The sequence below is a fragment of the Oncorhynchus keta genome, chromosome 17 (assembly GCF_023373465.1).
Source record: "Oncorhynchus keta strain PuntledgeMale-10-30-2019 chromosome 17, Oket_V2, whole genome shotgun sequence".
NCBI lineage: Eukaryota > Metazoa > Chordata > Actinopteri > Salmoniformes > Salmonidae > Oncorhynchus > Oncorhynchus keta.
The window spans coordinates 18,208,899-18,227,134 of record NC_068437.1 but is presented as its reverse complement, the minus strand read 5'-3'; the positions used below and the strand labels follow the sequence as shown (position 1 = coordinate 18,227,134).

General features: G+C 45.5%; 1 protein-coding gene across 1 annotated transcript in view; it reads left to right on the top strand.

Annotated features, from left to right (window-relative positions):
• LOC118396551 (low-density lipoprotein receptor-related protein 5-like) overlaps window positions 1-15,524 on the top strand; it is a 52,096-nt gene extending 36,572 nt beyond the window's left edge. Inside the window, 17 exon segments of the mRNA XM_035790813.2 lie at window positions 2,444-2,660; window positions 2,851-3,140; window positions 3,341-3,567; window positions 4,159-4,343; window positions 6,271-6,594; window positions 7,805-8,001; window positions 8,302-8,516; window positions 10,371-10,561; window positions 11,388-11,597; window positions 11,764-11,889; window positions 12,014-12,250; window positions 12,417-12,527; window positions 12,684-12,932; window positions 13,059-13,201; window positions 13,368-13,465; window positions 13,577-13,605; window positions 13,608-15,524. Coding sequence (XP_035646706.2) covers window positions 2,444-2,660; window positions 2,851-3,140; window positions 3,341-3,567; window positions 4,159-4,343; window positions 6,271-6,594; window positions 7,805-8,001; window positions 8,302-8,516; window positions 10,371-10,561; window positions 11,388-11,597; window positions 11,764-11,889; window positions 12,014-12,250; window positions 12,417-12,527; window positions 12,684-12,932; window positions 13,059-13,201; window positions 13,368-13,465; window positions 13,577-13,605; window positions 13,608-13,837 — 3,279 coding nt within the window. The 3' untranslated portion in view covers window positions 13,838-15,524.
• The last annotated feature ends 2,712 nt before the right edge of the window (window positions 15,525-18,236 follow it).

Sequence of the window (18,236 nt, the reverse complement as noted above, 5' to 3'; positions counted from 1 at the left end):
CTATCACAGTGCAGGTGCATTTATACGGAGACTTGATTACACACAGGTGGATTGTATTTATCATCATTAGTCATTTAGGTCAACATTGGATCATTCAGAGATCCCCACTGAACTTCTGGAGAGAGTTTGCTGCACTGAAAGTAAAGGAGCTGAATAATTTTGCACGCCCAATTTTTCAGTTTTTGATTTGTTAAAAAAGTTTGAAATATCCAATAAATGTCGTTCCACTTCATGATTGTGTCCCACTTGTTGATTCTTCACAAAAAAATACAGTTTTATATCTATGTTTGAAGCCTGAAATGTGGCAAAAGGTCGCAAAGTTCAAGGGGGCCAAATACTTTCGCAAGGCACTGTAAATTCCTCATCTTAGCTTAACTGTAGTACCCCATCAGAACTTTAAAATATGAGCTTGTTTTACGCCAATGTTTGTTTACAAACACTATAGCCTCAACATGATTATCTATCATCTATCTATCATTTGATGTCCTTCTTTACATCCCTAGGTCTGTCTGAATTTGACTTAACATTTCTCCAGTCTTATCGCTCAGCTTTTTACTGAAACCGTGGTGGGGACAACCTAGTCACACGGTACATATGTCCAATAAAGAATGCTGGGTGTAAAGTGAACCCAATCCACCCCATGAGTTTGTCAGCCATGTGGTCAGAGCAGTTTAGTGAACCGGATTATCTTCCATCTCACCTTTTTTCCCTCCACAAAAGCGACACCATTTCTCTGTGGTGGCAAATTCTGCCAGTCCCCCTCAGTGTGCTGCCTGCAATGCACCCAGTTTTTCTTTATTAGGAGAGGGAGGAAGTCAGTCGCTCCACCAGCTGTAGGAAGTGAGGGACTGAATTTCAGTAATGAATCAAGTGGACTCCCCTCCAGGGCAGCAGCCCCAATCCCTAGCCCTAACCCAATCTCCGTCTGCACGCTCTGCTCCACACAGGAAGGGCTTGAGATGGGAACCACATCGTACAGGAAGTCTTTGTTTTAAGAGCTCCTTCTCGGTAAAACAATACTCTACATTATTATGACCGTCACCTGGCAGAATATCTAAATACAAATCTACACGTCAGCCGATAACTGCTGAATGTGGGCCTAAGTTTGCCTTAACTCGAGCAACTTAAGTCATCTGTAAGAGCACAGGATCTTAGAAGTACAAGTTGCCATTATGTTAAATACTTGTTTTGATCAGGACATAAAGGTGTACTGGTGCCTTTTGTGCTCAATTCCTGTTGGGTTGTGTGCTTGTGGACATCTTGTTTTCATCCAGAGCAGGCCATTTAAAACATTTTTTTTTTTATACTGCGTGTCTGAACCACTTCAGTTTGTCTCCCACCAAAATGAAGACCTAGGGTGGGTTTGTTGGTTGCATGGACTGAATTACACCCACGTGAACCCACTGATACCTCCATACAAGCTGATCTGCGTAGCGTTTGGTTTCTCCTGGAGCAGAATATGCTCACCAAGTCACGTAGTAGTGGCTGCCATAAAATGCCACACTCCAGAATTTTCGGTCAGACGGAAATATATCCTGGAGCTGACACCAGTTTGCGGAGAAAAAGAAAAAGAAAAAAACGGCTCTATTTTCAGAGGCACAGTTTTGTGTAATGGTAATGCCGGGTAGTCTAGGATTTGTTGAGTGTAATTGCAGTCTTTTCTGAAATAAGCACAGTTCACTTCCCAGGAAGGAACATTCGGTTTCAGTTCTCTCTTTCTGCACCGTAAAAGAGCGAAGCATGCTTTGGCACCACTCCTTACATCCGTGTACTTCAGTTTCCTCCCCCTCTGTAATGCAACACTTGTGACAGGAATCACATACTGTCACATTTATTCATTTTTAAACGTGATACAAATAAGGATTTATTGGTGCTGTCTCCCACAATGTTTTTCCTAGATGGAGATATTCAGTTATGCTCCATGGTTAATGGTAATCTATGAAAATCAATAGTTTGTCTGTTTGCAGTTTGGACTTCTCTTGGTTTGAAATGTCTCCATGATTTGGCTTTAATACACGCAGCAAGAACGTCTTGAAATTAGTACTCACTTGGTGAACTCAACAAATATTATGTGAGGGTCACTGTCAGTGCAATGTATTCAGTTGTCAGAAACCTGGTCTCACCTGTTATTTTCTATTTACCCCAGGTTATAATGTACTAGATTGCATAACTCGTATTGATGCCTACAGCATCTATGGGGTGTGAGTGGATGCGTGTCTAACAGAACAAGAGCCTGAGGATAAATCAAACTCTGTTGCTCATACTTGGCACACTGAGGATGCCTATTAGTTGCCAGTTCCTACCATTTTGCCCTTGAGCAAATCACCCTACTGCGCCAGGTGTGTTGAAATAAAACTGTTTATTTTCATACATGGCACAGGGTACCGCTTGGGTTGCCCATTTTTTTTTTTACAGTTAAACCCTCCTCCTTGCTCTCCCTCAGGTGATTGACGTGGACGGCTCCAACAGGGTGACCCTGCTGGAGGACAAGCTTCCCCACATCTTTGGCTTCACGCTGCTGGGCGACTACATCTACTGGACGGACTGGCAGAGACGGAGCATCGAGAGGGTCCACAAGACTAACGCTATCCGAGAGATCATCATCGATCAGCTGCCTGACCTTATGGGTCTCAAGGCCACCAGAGTCACAGAGACCTCCGGTAGGAGACAGAATGTTAATGTTTGACATGAGGCTGCACACAGCTTTTTTTAGTAGAAGTAGTATACAATAATTATGAATACTCACGTAAATGTTTTCTCATTTTCATGTATGGATATCCACAACTGTCCATACTTGAAGAGAACAGAATTCTGTCTACTGCAGATAAACTGACAGTGTCTCTCCAAAAGGCACGAACGGCTGTGCGGAAGACAACGGCGGCTGCAGCCACCTGTGTTTCCACCGGCCCCAGGGCCTGCGCTGTGCCTGTCCCATGGGCCTGGAGCTGCTCAGTGACATGAGGATGTGTGTGGTGCCCGAGGCTTTCCTGCTCTTCACCAACCGGGCTGACATCCGCTCCATCTCTCTCGGCACAAACTCTAACGACGTGGCCATCCCCCTCACCGGGGTCAAGGAGGCCTCCGCCCTCGACTTTGACGTCTCCGAGAACAGGATCTACTGGACTGACGTTAGCACCAAGGTGAGGATGACTGCTTTTCTGTCATTATATTCTAGTCATTGTTAATTTGAGTTACCATGTATAATTTTGTGGGTTTGTTTTGGGTTGAATTAGCCACCAGGTTTTTATTTGTTTAAGCTCCAGGCTTTTAAAAATTCCTATTGAGCTCTGTGCCTGACTGTTCAAGTGTCTGACTCTACTCCCCTGTTCTGCCTCCCCAGACCATCAGCAGGGCCTTCATGAACGGCAGCTCTGTGGAGCATGTGATAGAGTTTGGCCTGGACTACCCAGAGGGCATGGCAGTGGACTGGATGGGCAGGAACGTGTACTGGGCCGACACCGGGACCAACCGCATCGAGGTGGCCCGGCTGGACGGACAGTACCGGCAGGTCCTGGTGTGTAAGGACCTGGACAACCCTCGCTCCCTGGCCCTCGACCCCGCCAACGGGTAAGACTGACTGAGATTCGTCCCATCTGCATGACGCAATTCATGTCTGACTGACCTTAGCCTGGTCGCTGATCTGTTTGTGCGGTCTTGCCAACTTTGAACATGTGACCGTGACCATAGGAGTGGGAAAAAACGTACAAAGCTCTGAAGCCAGGCTAGACTGTCTCTTCACCAGTACTGATAGAGCTGTCTGGCTGGGTGAATCCCCACAAATGATATTTTCCCTCTCAGGCAGTGAGTGTAATGAGAGGTTGCGTCAGTGGCACAGCATTGCGGCTAGTCCTCCGTGTGAGGAGTTTGTCGACACTCTTGTGCCAACCTGCCACGGCTTCTACATGTCACTCTGCAGTATGAAGTCATTCCTGTGGTTTCTGATGCATTTTTACCGCGTAGCTTCACCCATTGGCATTGTTTCCTCTCTGAAATACAGCACTGAGTTATTCCACAGTGATTGTCCCCGTACTTGGGGCCGTGGCCATTTTAAAATGTACTAGTTCTTATTGAATTAGTTTAAGAATGCAGACATGGTCTTGGCTGGCAACAAGTGTTTGGGGTTATATAAAAAGCAGTTCTTTGTCTCTCTCTCCTCAGTTACATGTACTGGACTGAGTGGGGAGGCAAGCCCAGGATCGCCAGGGCCCACATGGACGGCAGCAACATAGTGACCCTAGTGGACAAAGTGGGCAGAGCAAATGGCCTCACCATCGACTACATTGACCAGAGACTGTACTGGACCGACCTGGACACCTGCATGATAGAGTCAACCAACATGCAAGGTAAACGCATACTGTCGTCAATCTCCTTTCCAACACTAATGGCAGCAGGTAGGCAAGTGGTGAAGAGCGTTGGGCCAGTAACTGAAAGGGCGCTGATTTGAATCCCCGAACCAACTAGGAGAAAAATACGCTGATGTGCTCTTGAGCAAGGCACTTAACCCTAATTACTCTTGTACAGTGGCTTCGGAAAGTATTCGGACCCCTTGACTTTTTCCCCCCACATTTTGTTACGTTAGACTTATTCAAAAATGTATTATATTGTTTTTTTTCCCCCATCAATCTACACACAATACCCCCATGACAAAGCAAAAACTGTTTTTTAGAAGAAAAAACATGTTAAATGTCACATTTACATAAGTGTTCAGACCCTCTAATCTTTGTTGAATCATCTTTGGCAGTGATTACAGTGGTCTTCTTGGGTATGACGCTACAAGCTTGGCACATCTGTATTTGGGGAGTTTCTTCCATTCTTCTCTGCAGATCCTCTAAAGCTCTGTCAGGTTGGAGGGGAGCGTTGCTGAACACCTATTTTCAGGTCTCTCCACAGATGTTTGATCGGGTTCAAGTCTGGGCTCTGGCTGGGCCTCTCAAGGACATTCAGACTTGTCCCAAAGCCACTCCTGCTTTGTCTTGGCTGTGAGCTTAGGGCCATTGTCCTGTTGAAAGGTGAACCCTCGCCCCAGACTTAGGTCCTGAGCACTCTGGAACAGGTTTTCAAGGATCTCGCTGTACTTTGCTCCATTCATCTTTGCCTCGATACAGATGAGTCTCCTACTCCCTGCTGCTGAAAAACATCTCCACATCATGATGCTGCCACCACTATGCTTCACCGTAGGGATGTTGTCAGGTTTCCTCCAGACCTGACGCTCGGCATTCAGGCTAAAGAGTTCAATATTGGTTTCATCAGACCAGAATCTTGTTTCTCGTGCTCTGAGTATTTGGGTGCCATTTGGCAAACTCCAAACAGGCTGTCATGCGTTTTACTGAGGAGTGGCTTCCGTCTGGCCACTCTACCATAAAGACCTTATTGGTGGAGTACTGCAGTGATGGTGGTTCATCTGGCTCTTAGACTTGGCACTCCGGTACCGCTTGCCATGCGGTAGTAGAGAGAACAGCCTGACTGGGGTGGCTGGTGTCTTTGACAATTTTCAGGGCCTTCCTCCGACACCGCCTGGTGTAGAGGTCCAGGAAGGCAGGCAGCTTTGCCCCAGCGATGTACTGGGCCGTCCGCACTAACCTCTGTAGCACCTTGCGGTCGGAGGCCGAGCAGTTGCCGTACCAGGCAGTGATGCAACCAGTCAGGATGCTTTCGATGTTGCCGCTGTAGAACCTTTTGAGGATCTCCGGACCCATGCCAAGTCTTTTTAGTTTCCTGAGGGGGAATAGGTTTTGTCGGGCCCTCTTCACAACTGTCTTGGTGTGTTTGGACCAATCTAGTTTGTTGATGATGTGGACACCAAGGAATTTGAAGCTCTCAACCTGCTCCACTACAGCCCCGTCGATGAGAATGGGGACGTGCTCGGTGCTCCTTTTCCTGTAGTCCACAATCATCTCCTTAGTCTTGGTTATGCTAGAGGGAAAGGTTGTTATTCTGGCACCACCTGGCCAGGTCTCTGTTAAACTCTGTGATGCATTTATTTGGGCTGCAATCTGAGGTGCAGTTAACTCTAATGAACGTATCCCCTGCAGCAGAGGTAACTCTGGGTCTTCCTTTTTTGTGGCGCCCCTCATGGGAGCCAGTTTCATCATAGTCCATCTCTTTTTCAACCCCACTCTGCTGTTTCGTTAATGATACATGGTGTATATTGATGATATACTTATTTTCATATTACTGTACAATATTACTTTAATATTGCTGTGGTTTAAAACCATACCCTCACCCATACATTTTCATTAGTCCACATTGATAATTATATATTTCCCCCAGGTCTGCAGAGGGAGATAGTGGCTGACGACCTCCTCCACCCGTTTGGTCTGACCCAGTACCGGGATTATATCTACTGGACAGACTGGAAACTGCGCAGCATCGAGCGGGCCGACAAGCGCAGCGGCCTCAACCGCACCATGGTCCAGGGACACCTTGAGTACGTCATGGACATCCTGGTCTTCCACTCCTCCCGCCAGGATGGTGCCAACGACTGCTCCCAGAACAACGGCAACTGTGCCCACCTGTGCCTGGCGTCGCCCGCCGGCGCCCAGTGCCGCTGTGCCTCCCACTACACTCTGGATTCCAACAGCAGGAACTGCAGCTGTGAGTTGAGAAACGGGGAGCATGTGGGCTCTTGGCTGGGGGTTGTTTTGGTTTAATAAACAAAATGTAGTTTTGTTCAGTGTTGTATTGAACAGTCATAGTTTGTGTGTTTGGGGAAGGAGAGTGATTTATTTTGGGTTAAAGCTCCAGGCCGCTCTTGAACGTCTAAATCTAGATCGAAATATGTATAAATTAGAATGGACCTATACCTTTTCAAATAACTGCCCTCTCTGGCCCGCAAATTGCTTTTGAAAACCATATAATCCCCCCCCCCCAAAAAAAAATGTGGTCCTCCACTGAATTTGTAAAAATCCCGATATTGCCCTCGATCCCTCCGCCCGCTGTAGATGGATGTATTGTCTAAATCAAACGCATGTCTGTCTACAGCCCTCGGCCATGCAAAACCCCAAACGCATGTCTGTCTACAGCCCTCGGCCATGCAAAACCCCAAACGCATGTCTGTCTACAGCCCTCGGCCATGCAAAACCCCAAACGCATGTCTGTCTACAGCCCTCGGCCATGCAAAACCCCAAACGCATGTCTGTCTACAGCCCTCGGCCATGCAAAACCCCAAACGCATGTCTGTCTACAGTCATACATGCAAAAGCAAACGCATGTCCTACAGCCCTCGGCCATGCAAAACCCCAAACGCATGTCTGTCTGCAAAACCCCAAACGCATGTCTGTCTACAGCCCTCGGCCATGCAAAACCCCAAACGCATGTCTGTCTACAGCCCTCGGCCATGCAAAACCCCAAACGCATGTCTGTCTACAGCCCTCGGCCATGCAAAACCCCAAACGCATGTCTGTCTACAGCCCTCGGCCATGCAAAACCCCAAACGCATGTCTGTCTACAGCCCTCGGCCATGCAAAACCCCAAACGCATGTCTGTCTGAATCATGCCATGAGCAAACCTCAGACTTTCACTGAGGCCTGATGTGGACACAAGTGTTAGAAAGGAGGTTGCTGTGCACATATCCCAGCTCGAACATTCCTCTGCACTTGGCAGGGGATGAAGGCTCTGTCTTTCTACATGAGTCTGTTTTTCTTTCTTACTGTTGCATACTTCCCTGGCCTCTGGGGATCACTGATTACTGCATTCTAGTAAGCTGATTACAGTCATGGAGAGGTTAGTAGGAGAAGGGGGAACGAGAAAGATTTGTTTGGATTGTGCCTGCTGACCTCTGCCCCCCCCGGCTCTCTCTCTCTAGCCCCCTCCAGCTTCCTCCTGTTCAGCCAGAAGGCCTCCATCAGCCGCATGGTTCTGGGGGAGCAGAGCCCCGACATCATCCTGCCCATCCACGTCCTCCGCACCGTCCGGGCCATCAGCTATGACCCCCTGGACCACCTGGTCTACTGGGTGGACGGACGGCAGAACATCAGGAGGGCCCGCGACGACGGCACACAGGTGCGAGAGCATTAACAGGACCACAGGCCAGAATGTTAACCTGCTTGTACCAACAGCACATTATAAGATACTATGTCATGTGATTTCCAACAGGCACTATGCTTTTCACCTCCCAGTTGACACAGAGCAGGCTACTGTATCAATGCTATGACTGAGTTATAGCACTTAATTTGATTGACATCAGTACAGCCATCAGCCACACATGAATTTGTATGAACACTGGAAATAACTTTGACAGTGTGAAACTGTTGTAGGCCCCTTTCTCTGATGTGTATCTGTTTCTCCTTTTTCCTGTTTCAGTCATCAGTGGTGGTGTCCACCACTTCCACCCACCAGCAGCAGCCTGACAAGCAGCCCCACGACCTGAGCCTGGACCCCTACAGCCGTACTGTCTACTGGACTTGTGAGGCCACCAACACCATCAACCTCCAGCGCCTAGACGGAGATGCTGTGGGCGTGGTGCTGAGGGACGAACACGACAAACCCAGAGCCATCGTTGTCAATGCAGAGAAAGGGTGAGAGGGGAGGTTGGAGTCGTGGCGGAGGAGTAGAGTGGAGGGTATCATGGTGGAGACCGGATAAAACAAAATACTGCTTCTTCATACTGTCACACTGGTTGAGGCAACTGTGAGGATGGAGGCAGACTGACTCAATAACTGCATTTAGAGATGGCAACGTTTCTATTTGAAATCTACCCCATAAGTGGTGAACTTGGGAATGGAAAACAGGGGGAACTCACTCGAAAGCTTTTGAAACGAGGCCAGGCAGGACTTCCAAAATATATCAGGGACAGGGCGTGGCACGCCTCCAAGCAGCAGAGTAATTAGTGGGTGATCAGGTGTTTAGTGATGTGGTGACAATTTGACTTGGAGACTCCGTGGAGCTCTGTTTATTTTCCTTCCATAGGGCAGGGAAGGAACCACAGCCCTAAGTAAGTATGAGGCTGAGCTGTCGGGCCATGTGTGCAGCAGATGGTTGTGTATATTGTGCTCTTCTCTCCTCACCTCTAGCCTACTGGAGCAGTGGTATGGTCAGGCCCTGGCAAGCTGCACTGTAATTGTGATGCCCATTGTTCATGCGGCTGCCCTCCATGTTAGCTTCTATTTTGGACTCTTTGTGGCTTGGCCTGGATGTGACAGAGGGGACTTATTCCATAGGAGTAACCCAAAGTCAAAGAAGTAAACGAATCAACATGAGACGTGTTTATTATCTCAACGAGCATGGCCAGAAAGGAACACATTTAAAACTTATGGCAACCAGCTGACACCCAGCTGACAATTTTGAGAATTTGACATGGTCTTCTAGTTTGTATGTTAGGGAATAATATAATAATAATAATAATATATGCCATTTAGCAGACGCTTTTATCCAAAGCGACTTACAGTCATGTGTGCATACATTCTACGTATGGGTGGTCCCGGGAATCGAACCCACTACCCTGGCGTTACAAGCGCCATGCTCTACCAACTGAGCTACAGAAATGTAACTTTAAAATGTCTCTCTTTGGGCCTGGAAAGCAGTAGATAAACATCGAAGATATTTTGCTCAGTAAAGGCTACAGGCAGGTTGAGAATCTGTCAGGATGAATTTTTCTTCCACTTTCCTTTTGAAGTGACGTCTTCCAGATTTACTCGAAGCATTCTGGTGTTAGATTAATATTGTCAATTGATTATGCTCACAAACTGCCATTTAACCATTTTTCCCTTGAAGAAGCAGAACCAAATTACAAGCAGATGAGCGTTTGAGCAATAGCATTTATTTCTCTAAGACTTCTCAGTCCAACAAGTGTTAGGGAGGTTCTTATCAGAGCTGATAGAACCTGGCGTGAGACATAACAAACAAGGGAAGGCCCACACAGACAGACAATAGCTTCTACTCCGCCAGGCTTTCAGAGAGGGAGAGGGGGGCTAACTGAACAGCCCTAACTGAATAGCCCTGCCCACCCATCAAAACACATACCATAGTATTATCGTATCCATCATCTCTCGCTGATTTCAATTGTTTTGTCTTTTTTTTTATTTTACATTTAACTAGGCAAGTCATTTAAGAACAAATTCTAATTTTCAATGATGACCTAGGAACAGTGGGTCAACTGCCTTGTTCAGGGGCAGAATGACAGATTTTTTTACCTTGTCAGTACGGGGATTTGATCTTGCAACCTTTCGGTTACTAGTCCAACGCTCTAACAACAACTAGGCTACTTGCCGCCCCGATGTGATAACGTTGATAGATACTGTATATTAACATACATCTAAAGTACTGTACACAGTTGGGGGGTTAGGCTATAAACTGATAAAAATGTCTGGCAATATGCTTTTGTTTTGGTCGTTTTAGTTTTCTAACCTTGGACTGGCTCATCTCTCCTATAGGTACATGTATTTCACCACCATGCAGGATCGCTCTGCTAAGATCGAGGGAGCGTCTCTGGACGGGACGGAGCGGGAGTCTCTGTTCACCACGGGTCTGATCCGGCCTGTAGCCCTGGCCCTGGACAACAAGCTGGGGAAACTCTTCTGGGTGGACGCTGACCTGAAACGCATCGAGAGCAGTGACCTCACTGGTGAGTCCCAGGGCTAAAGAACAACAACCATTCTAGATCCAGAGCACCAGCACTTCTAAACACAGCTGAAAATATATTGTTCCCTTTCTTTTCATCTGCTTTGACGGTATTTATTTACAGCTCTCATTCTCAATAGTCACTGAAGTACACCGCAATACTACAGAAAATGACACGGAATGTTCCTCCAGTCCAAACACAGTTTGTGGTCAAATAGGGGGGAGCTGAGTTTGATCATAGGAAAATAGTAGGTAATCAGAACGGATGTGGGCCTTTTTTCAATGTAATCCTTGGTCCCTCCTAGTCCCTCCCTCACACGAGCAGAGACATCAAGGTTGTCTGGTTAAGCTCTATCATTGTCAGACAGCTGCTAGCCAAGGCCTTGTGATCCTTTCCGGTCCTGGTGCAGAGAAAAAGGTTTGATGTCTGCCTGTTGGCTGATGAGCTCACCTTTATCTGACTGTGCACATACATGTTTAGCTTCACTCCCTCTGCCTGGCCTCTGAAGTCTGGAATGGATAGGAACAGGCACCCAGACTGATTTATCCAGGCCATTTATGCACCATCGAAGACTGTCGAGTTATATAAGAGTGTATCTTTACTTTGGCAGACCATGTTTGGTCAGAGATATTGAATATTATTCAAACAAACTTGTTTTAGTGATTGCGTCTGAAGTTACCTATATTTGGTATGATAAAGGTTAGAGCTTCTAGAGTAAGACCTAAGGGTCTGGAAAGTAAATAGGTTTGAGAGAATGCACGGTCTTTGATGATTAGGATAGTGTATACGACCCTGCTTCTGATGAGGTCATTTCTTTTCCTCCTCCCAGGAGCCAATCGGATTGTCCTCCAGGACTCCAACATCCTGCAGCCCATGGGTCTGACGGTGCTTGGAGAGCACCTGTACTGGATCGACAGACAGCAGCAGATGATCGAGCGTGTGGACAAGCTCACGGGGGAGAAGAGGACCCGCATCCAGGGTCGCATCTCCTACCTCACCAGCATCCACGCTGTGGAAGACATGGACCCTGCCGAGTTTGGTAAGGCAACAGGGCACCTCTGTGCTTTGTTTAGTCACTTCCATTGCCACAGTTTATAACAGTACCTTTGCATATGTAGTGCTGTATGTTGTACAGCAGAGTTCGGTTTACACTCTCCAGTGGCCAAAGCTAACCGTCCAAGTCTTCTCCTTTCTCTCCTCCAAAGCTTCTCATCCCTGTTCCCGTGACAACGGAGGCTGCTCACACATCTGCATCGCCAAAGGAGATGGGACGCCTCGCTGCTCCTGTCCCATGCACCTGGTCCTGCTGCCCAACCTGCTCGTCTGTGGAGGTACAGCACAGCTGCTGCTTTAACAAATCCAATAAGGCTTTGAGTGAACCATATCAGGTGCATTATTCCCCCACCAGGCGTTTTGCTGTGAATCTAAACGTCCTCTGCTCCTCTACCACCTCAGAGCCGCCCACCTGTTCCACAGAGCAGTTCACCTGTGCCACAGGCGACATCGACTGCATCCCCATGGCGTGGCGCTGTGACGGCTTCGCCGAGTGTGATGATAACAGTGACGAGGAGAGGTGCCCAGTGTGCTCGGCCTTCCAGTTCCAGTGTGACAAGGGCCAGTGTGTGGATGCTCAGCTACGCTGTAACGGAGAGGCAGACTGCACAGACAACTCCGATGAACAGGACTGTGACAGTACGCTCACTCAACTCAGACTTTGTGTACTACATATTGACACTGGGCCAGTTTAGTGAACATGGACTAATGGGGTTGGGATTTAGACTGGGAGCAACAGCGACCTTGTGTGGATTGTGACGATAAACCTTGAAACGAGGACTTTGCTCTGCTCTCCTCCCCTCAGCTATCTGCCTGCCCAACCAGTTCCGCTGTAACAACAACCAGTGCATCCTGAAGAAACAGCAGTGTGACTCCTACAGCGACTGTGCTGACAACTCTGACGAGCTCTTCTGTGGTGCGTTTAACTTCACTCACTGTCGCTGTTGCGAAAATCAAGGGAGTTTAGAATTGTCCGTTCAGAATTTACACATACCTGTATTTTGTGTAATTTTGCTCAGAATTGACAGCGGTCCGTTAAATGTATAGTAATGTCTTTGCCTTTTTGTTGTAGAATTCCTCACCCCCTCGTCAAACGACATTCACTCATCTCACACCAGCACCATAGGCCCTGTCATTGGCATCATCCTGTCAGTGTTTGTGATGGGAGGGATGTACTTTTTGTGCCAGCGGGTCGTGTGCCGCCGTTACAAAGGTCCCAACGGAGCCTTTCCCCACGAGTACATCAGTGGCACTCCCCACGTACCCCTCAACTTCATCGCCCCTAGCAGCTCACAGAATGGAACCTTCACCGGTAAAGAAGGTCAGCTATTACACAACACTGAAAATTGTGTAAAGTGTATAGAGATTGCATGTACTGTGACAGTTGTTTTTAACGTGCTGAAGCAGGTAGTTGTTCTGACAGACTGTGTTTTGTTGTTTCTCTTAGGTATCTCATGTGGGAAGTCTATCATGAGTTCTGTCAGTCTGATGGGGAGCAGCAGTAGTGGAACTCCGCTCTACGACAGGAACCATGTGACAGGGGCCTCCTCCAGCAGCTCATCCAGCGCCAAGGGAGCCTTCTATCCACAGGTATGTACCCACCTTCTCCACCCTCTTACCTGCACGTAGGGGACCCACCTCGTCTGTCCTCTCAGAGTTGGCTCTCATTATTAAGTCTCATACTGAAGAAAATATAAATGTTAAATTACAAATGGAGAATTGCTAAAGATATGCATTTTATCCTCTGTATTTGCAGATGCTCAACCCTCCTCCCTCTCCAGCCACGGATCGCTCCCTGTATAACGCAGACGTCTTCTACTCCTCTAACAGTCCCTCCACCACCAGGTCTTACAGGTAAGAGATCAGTTTCTCTCTTTGCATTATGCTACAGTCAACTTTGTTATTTGACACCTGTTGTAAAATAAAACAATGTTGTCTTCTCTCCTCCATGCTTGCTCCTGAAAGGCCTTATCTTATGCGAGGCGTGGCACCCCCACCACCCCCTGCAGCACTGACGTCTGTGACAGCGACTACACCACAAGTCGCTGGAAGAGCAACAAGTACTACATGGACCTTAACTCAGACTCTGACCCCTACCCTCCTCCCCCCACCCCCCGGAGCCAGTACCTATCAGCAGAGGAGAGCTGCCCCCCTTCTCCATCCACAGAGCGCAGTTACTTTCACCTCTGTCCTCCGCCCCCCTCACCCTGCACTGACTCTTCATGACACCTGGGGAAATAGCCATGTCTGTAAATAATTTTAAATATGAGCAAATTAGATAATTCTATTTTATTCATTTCCACTGATTGCCATGGGTTAAAGTGGGGATGGAATGGAATAGGGCCAGATCAAGTGTGAAATTGTTGTACAGTGTGAAATGTATCACTTTATCTTTCATGTTTCCCACCCTCGTTTCAGATGGAGTGTCGTCCTAATTTAGAGAATTACCTTCAATTTGACTCCATTCTATTGGCCTTTGTTTTTTCAACCTTAGAACTTCCTTCAAACAACAGATACCTATTTACGGTGACATTTTTAACAAGCGGACACCAATATTGGTTTGAGGAAGTACTCTATTCAAAAATATTAAGCTGGTAATGTGGCCAGCCAAAATAAAAAATTAAATAAATAAATAATTATATTGTAAATATTTGTAATTAAGTAAATAATTGTTTTCATAACAGCCATATGTTCTTATTAATGATTTTATTTGTGATTTGAAATTGTCCCAAGCATATGTTTATTTTACAATATACCAAAAGTGTGTTTGCTGCTACTGTACATATATACTGAGTTATAAAAACACTTAAAACAAATTTTTAAAAGCGCCCAACCAAACAATTACAATATTAAGACTGACAATAGATCATGAAGCTATTTGACTTTTAATTATTTGTCGAGGAACATTGCAATTATTTTTTTTTGTGTGTAGAACAGTATTCACATGTGCATTTGTGAAATTGTGTTCATTGTTTTGAAGGAGTCTGTATGAAATCACTCATAAGAACGGCTTCATCATTGATGCAGTTGTCACCCAGAAATGACAAGGCTAGACACAACCTTTTAACTCTCTCGTGAATCTCTTCACTTTATCATTAAAGTGATATGCCATGTCAGTGTGCCCTAATTACATATGACATATTAGACTGACTATTCCTTTAAAAAATATATATATATAAAACAATCGATGCCAATAAGGTTGGTATTTCAGCTTTTGTCAATTGAGTTTTTAGTTTTAAAGAAAGCTGTTCCATCCTCTTCTCTAAACAATTTTACTGTCCTCACATACCATTGAATTAATTCAATTTAATTATATAGATTGAATTTCATCAGTGGTGAATATCATGCACCTGTAAAATCATGGCTCTATTATATTGTCCTGTTTTGAAGGTTTATGTGTACGCTCAGCAAGCTGTCAGTTGCCAAATTGAGCACTTACTTAAAAATGAACTATCCAACCAGTTATGAAATGTGAATGTAAAATGACTGTGGGACGTGCAGAGGGAAATGTATATTAAATTCATACCTCTTTTGAAGCTTCTTTCCAAGCTTTTTCTCTGTCATTTGGATATTTGTGTATAAGCGATTAACAATGGCGCTGACATAAGAAGTTAAATTAAATCATGTTCAATATTGGTGCTATGATATAGTGTCAGGCCTCCATCTTTATGTTGAACACCTCTGGCTTCTACCAGAGAGGTTGTATAGGTTCCCCAGACCACCACATGCTGCCCTGCCCATTTTAAGCCATGTTGCTGGATAGGGAAAACTTCAGCTCTATTTCATTGTGCCAGTATATAGATGCTCCCCGAACAAACTCTGTTTTGTGTTTTAAATGCCTTGCGTAATTTACACTTTTGATCATTTTTGTATCCAAAGCATTTTTATATAATAAAGGTTATATTTTAAGGAATACTTGTGTGCCTAATCTATTAAATAAGTGGTGTCATTGTTTTATATAGTCACATGAAATGTGATATTAATTTCCCTGTTGGTGAGCCAAATGGAGTTCACATTACTGTTGAGATGCTACTGAATTTGTTATTCAGCACAGCCAGAAGAGGCCACCTGTCAGCCTGGTTCCTCTAGGTTTCTTCCTAGGTTCCTGCCTTCCTGGAGCGGTTTTCCTAGCTGCTGTGCTTCTGCATTGCTTGCTCTTTAGGGTTTTAGGCTGGGTATCTGTATGGCTATTTTGTGATAATGATGTAAAAAGTGCTTTTAAAAAAATACATTTGAATGACTTGTAGCTAAATGCTGCCACCATATGGAGGAAAGTTGGACTGTCCTTTTTATATGTAAATAAATGCTTAATTTGTCTCATTTTCACTTTTCACAAGTGAACATCTGTGTCCAAAAATCATATCAATCTACCCTAATTAAAGAAAAGGTATGGCACAGTATTTTGAGTGAGGGCTGAAAGAAGAATATGCAGCAGGTGAATTCTATTGACTGTCCAAGAAACACATCTGTGGAGCAATTGCTGCTGCATACAAAGTTCTTCAGCATAACACAGTCTGCAGTTCAAATAAGATACAGTATGTCCATATCTGTGTTCCATTGCTGAGCCAGTGTGGTATGTCACCCTCATAAACACAATAACAACCTGTGTAAACTACTCTGTGACCCTATATTAACAAGGATTATAGACTGTTATTTTGAATATGGACAACTCCTTAAAACTTCAACTCGCATCCCTTGGGTATGTAAAACTGAAGGAAACTTCATATGAGGAAACAAGTTGCTATTTAATAAATGTTATGTTCGTTCTCATTTTGCTCTACATTGCAGAAATAATTGTGCATACATGAAAGATTCCTGGGAAACTTTTGAGTAGGTTGGTTGAGGAGAAGAAACAACTATGTAAGACTTTAGCATTTGGTGCCTGGCATTTGACGTTACTAACAGTGAATGGTAGGGGCACATTGGGAAACTGCTAAAGTCTCCAGGTGAAGTTACTCAAGTACAAGCATGTAATGACAGGTCTAAACTGTTTGTTTTGCTCATTTGGATGTCTTCCATCTCTGCTCAATGATGACAAAGGTATACTTCTCCTTTACATTATCCCTGATGTTACCAATGATAACCCAATCACTGTTTTAGGGAGTAACAGCAAGAGACGGGTGGGCCAAGGAGGTCCACAGTGTCTGCAGGATTTAAACATGACCACACCTATAGGTAGTCATTACTCTGCACTCTGTTCATGTCTCCCTCTGCATTTGTAACATAACATACTGAAGGCCTGCAATACATCACCAGATTAAGGTCATTTCCATTTTCAGTCCCTAAGGTTACAGGTCAGTATGTCACAATAAGAGAAAAACATTTCAGAGAACAAAAAAACAGAATACTCATGACACACACACTTTAACCACGGGGACAACATCAAATCAAATGTATTTATAAATCCCTTTTTACATCAGCAGATGTCACAAAGTGCTTATACAGAAACCCAGCCTAAAACCCCAAACAACAAGCAATGCAGATGTAGAAGCACGGTGGCGAGGAAAACTCCCAAGAAAGGCAGGAACCTAGGAAGAAACCTAGAAGGGAACCAGGCTCTGAGGGGTGGCCAGTCCTCTTCTGGCTGTGCCGGGTGGAGATTATAAGAGGACATGTCCATTAAGGCCAGATTGTTCTTCAAGATGTTCAAACATTCATGACCAGAAAGGTCAAATAATAATCACAGGGTTGTAGGGAGTGCAACAGCTTTGCACCTCAGAAGTTATGTAAGCTGGCTTTTCATAGCCGAGCATTCAGAGGTCAAGACAGAGAGAGACAGAGAGAGAGAGAGAGAAAGGGGGTGGGAGAGGGAAAGAGAGGGTCGAAAACAGCAGGTCCGGGACAAGGTAGCACGTCTGGTGAACAGGTCAGGGTACCATAGCCACAGGCAAAACTGGATCAGCGGCACGACCAGGTGGACTGGGGATGGGGACAGCAAGGAGTCATCAGGCCAGGTAGTCTTGAGGCATTGTCCTAGAGCTCAGGTCCTCCGGGAGGGGAGAAAGAGAGAGATGGGAGAATTAGAGGGAACATACTTAATAAGTTCACACAAAACATATTTTTCCAAAAGTCAGGACGGCAGGTAGCCTAGTGGTTAAAGCGTTGGACTTGTAACCCGAAAGGTTGTAAAATCAAATCCCAGAGCTGACAAAGTAAAAATCTGTCCTTCTGCCCCTGGACAAGGCAGTTAACCCACTCATTGAAAGTAAGAATTTGTTCTTAACTGACTTGCTTGGTTAAATAAAAGTAAAAAATAATGGATGTGCAAATGCTGCACATGCTGCCCTAACGCATATTTGCCTAAACTCATAAATGTATAGAAAAGTATGTTTTCAGGGCATGCATTTGATGCCACCAATCCTCTGACTGCCGCAGTGATGGACATGAGGAGGGATTTTAGACCGATGGTAAACTGAACCTGTTCTATCTGCGGAAAATGGGAGTTTCTCGACGCGACGTTTTTTTTAACGTTTTACGCAATGGAGTGGACGGTCAGTGCAACCCGGAATCAATGGGACGTCCCTACCCTAAACCCGAACCATTTTACTTCTCAAGTTCAATGGGATAGGGACATCCCAAGCACGGACCATTTAATGACTTGTACAGTACCAAATCACAAGACTGA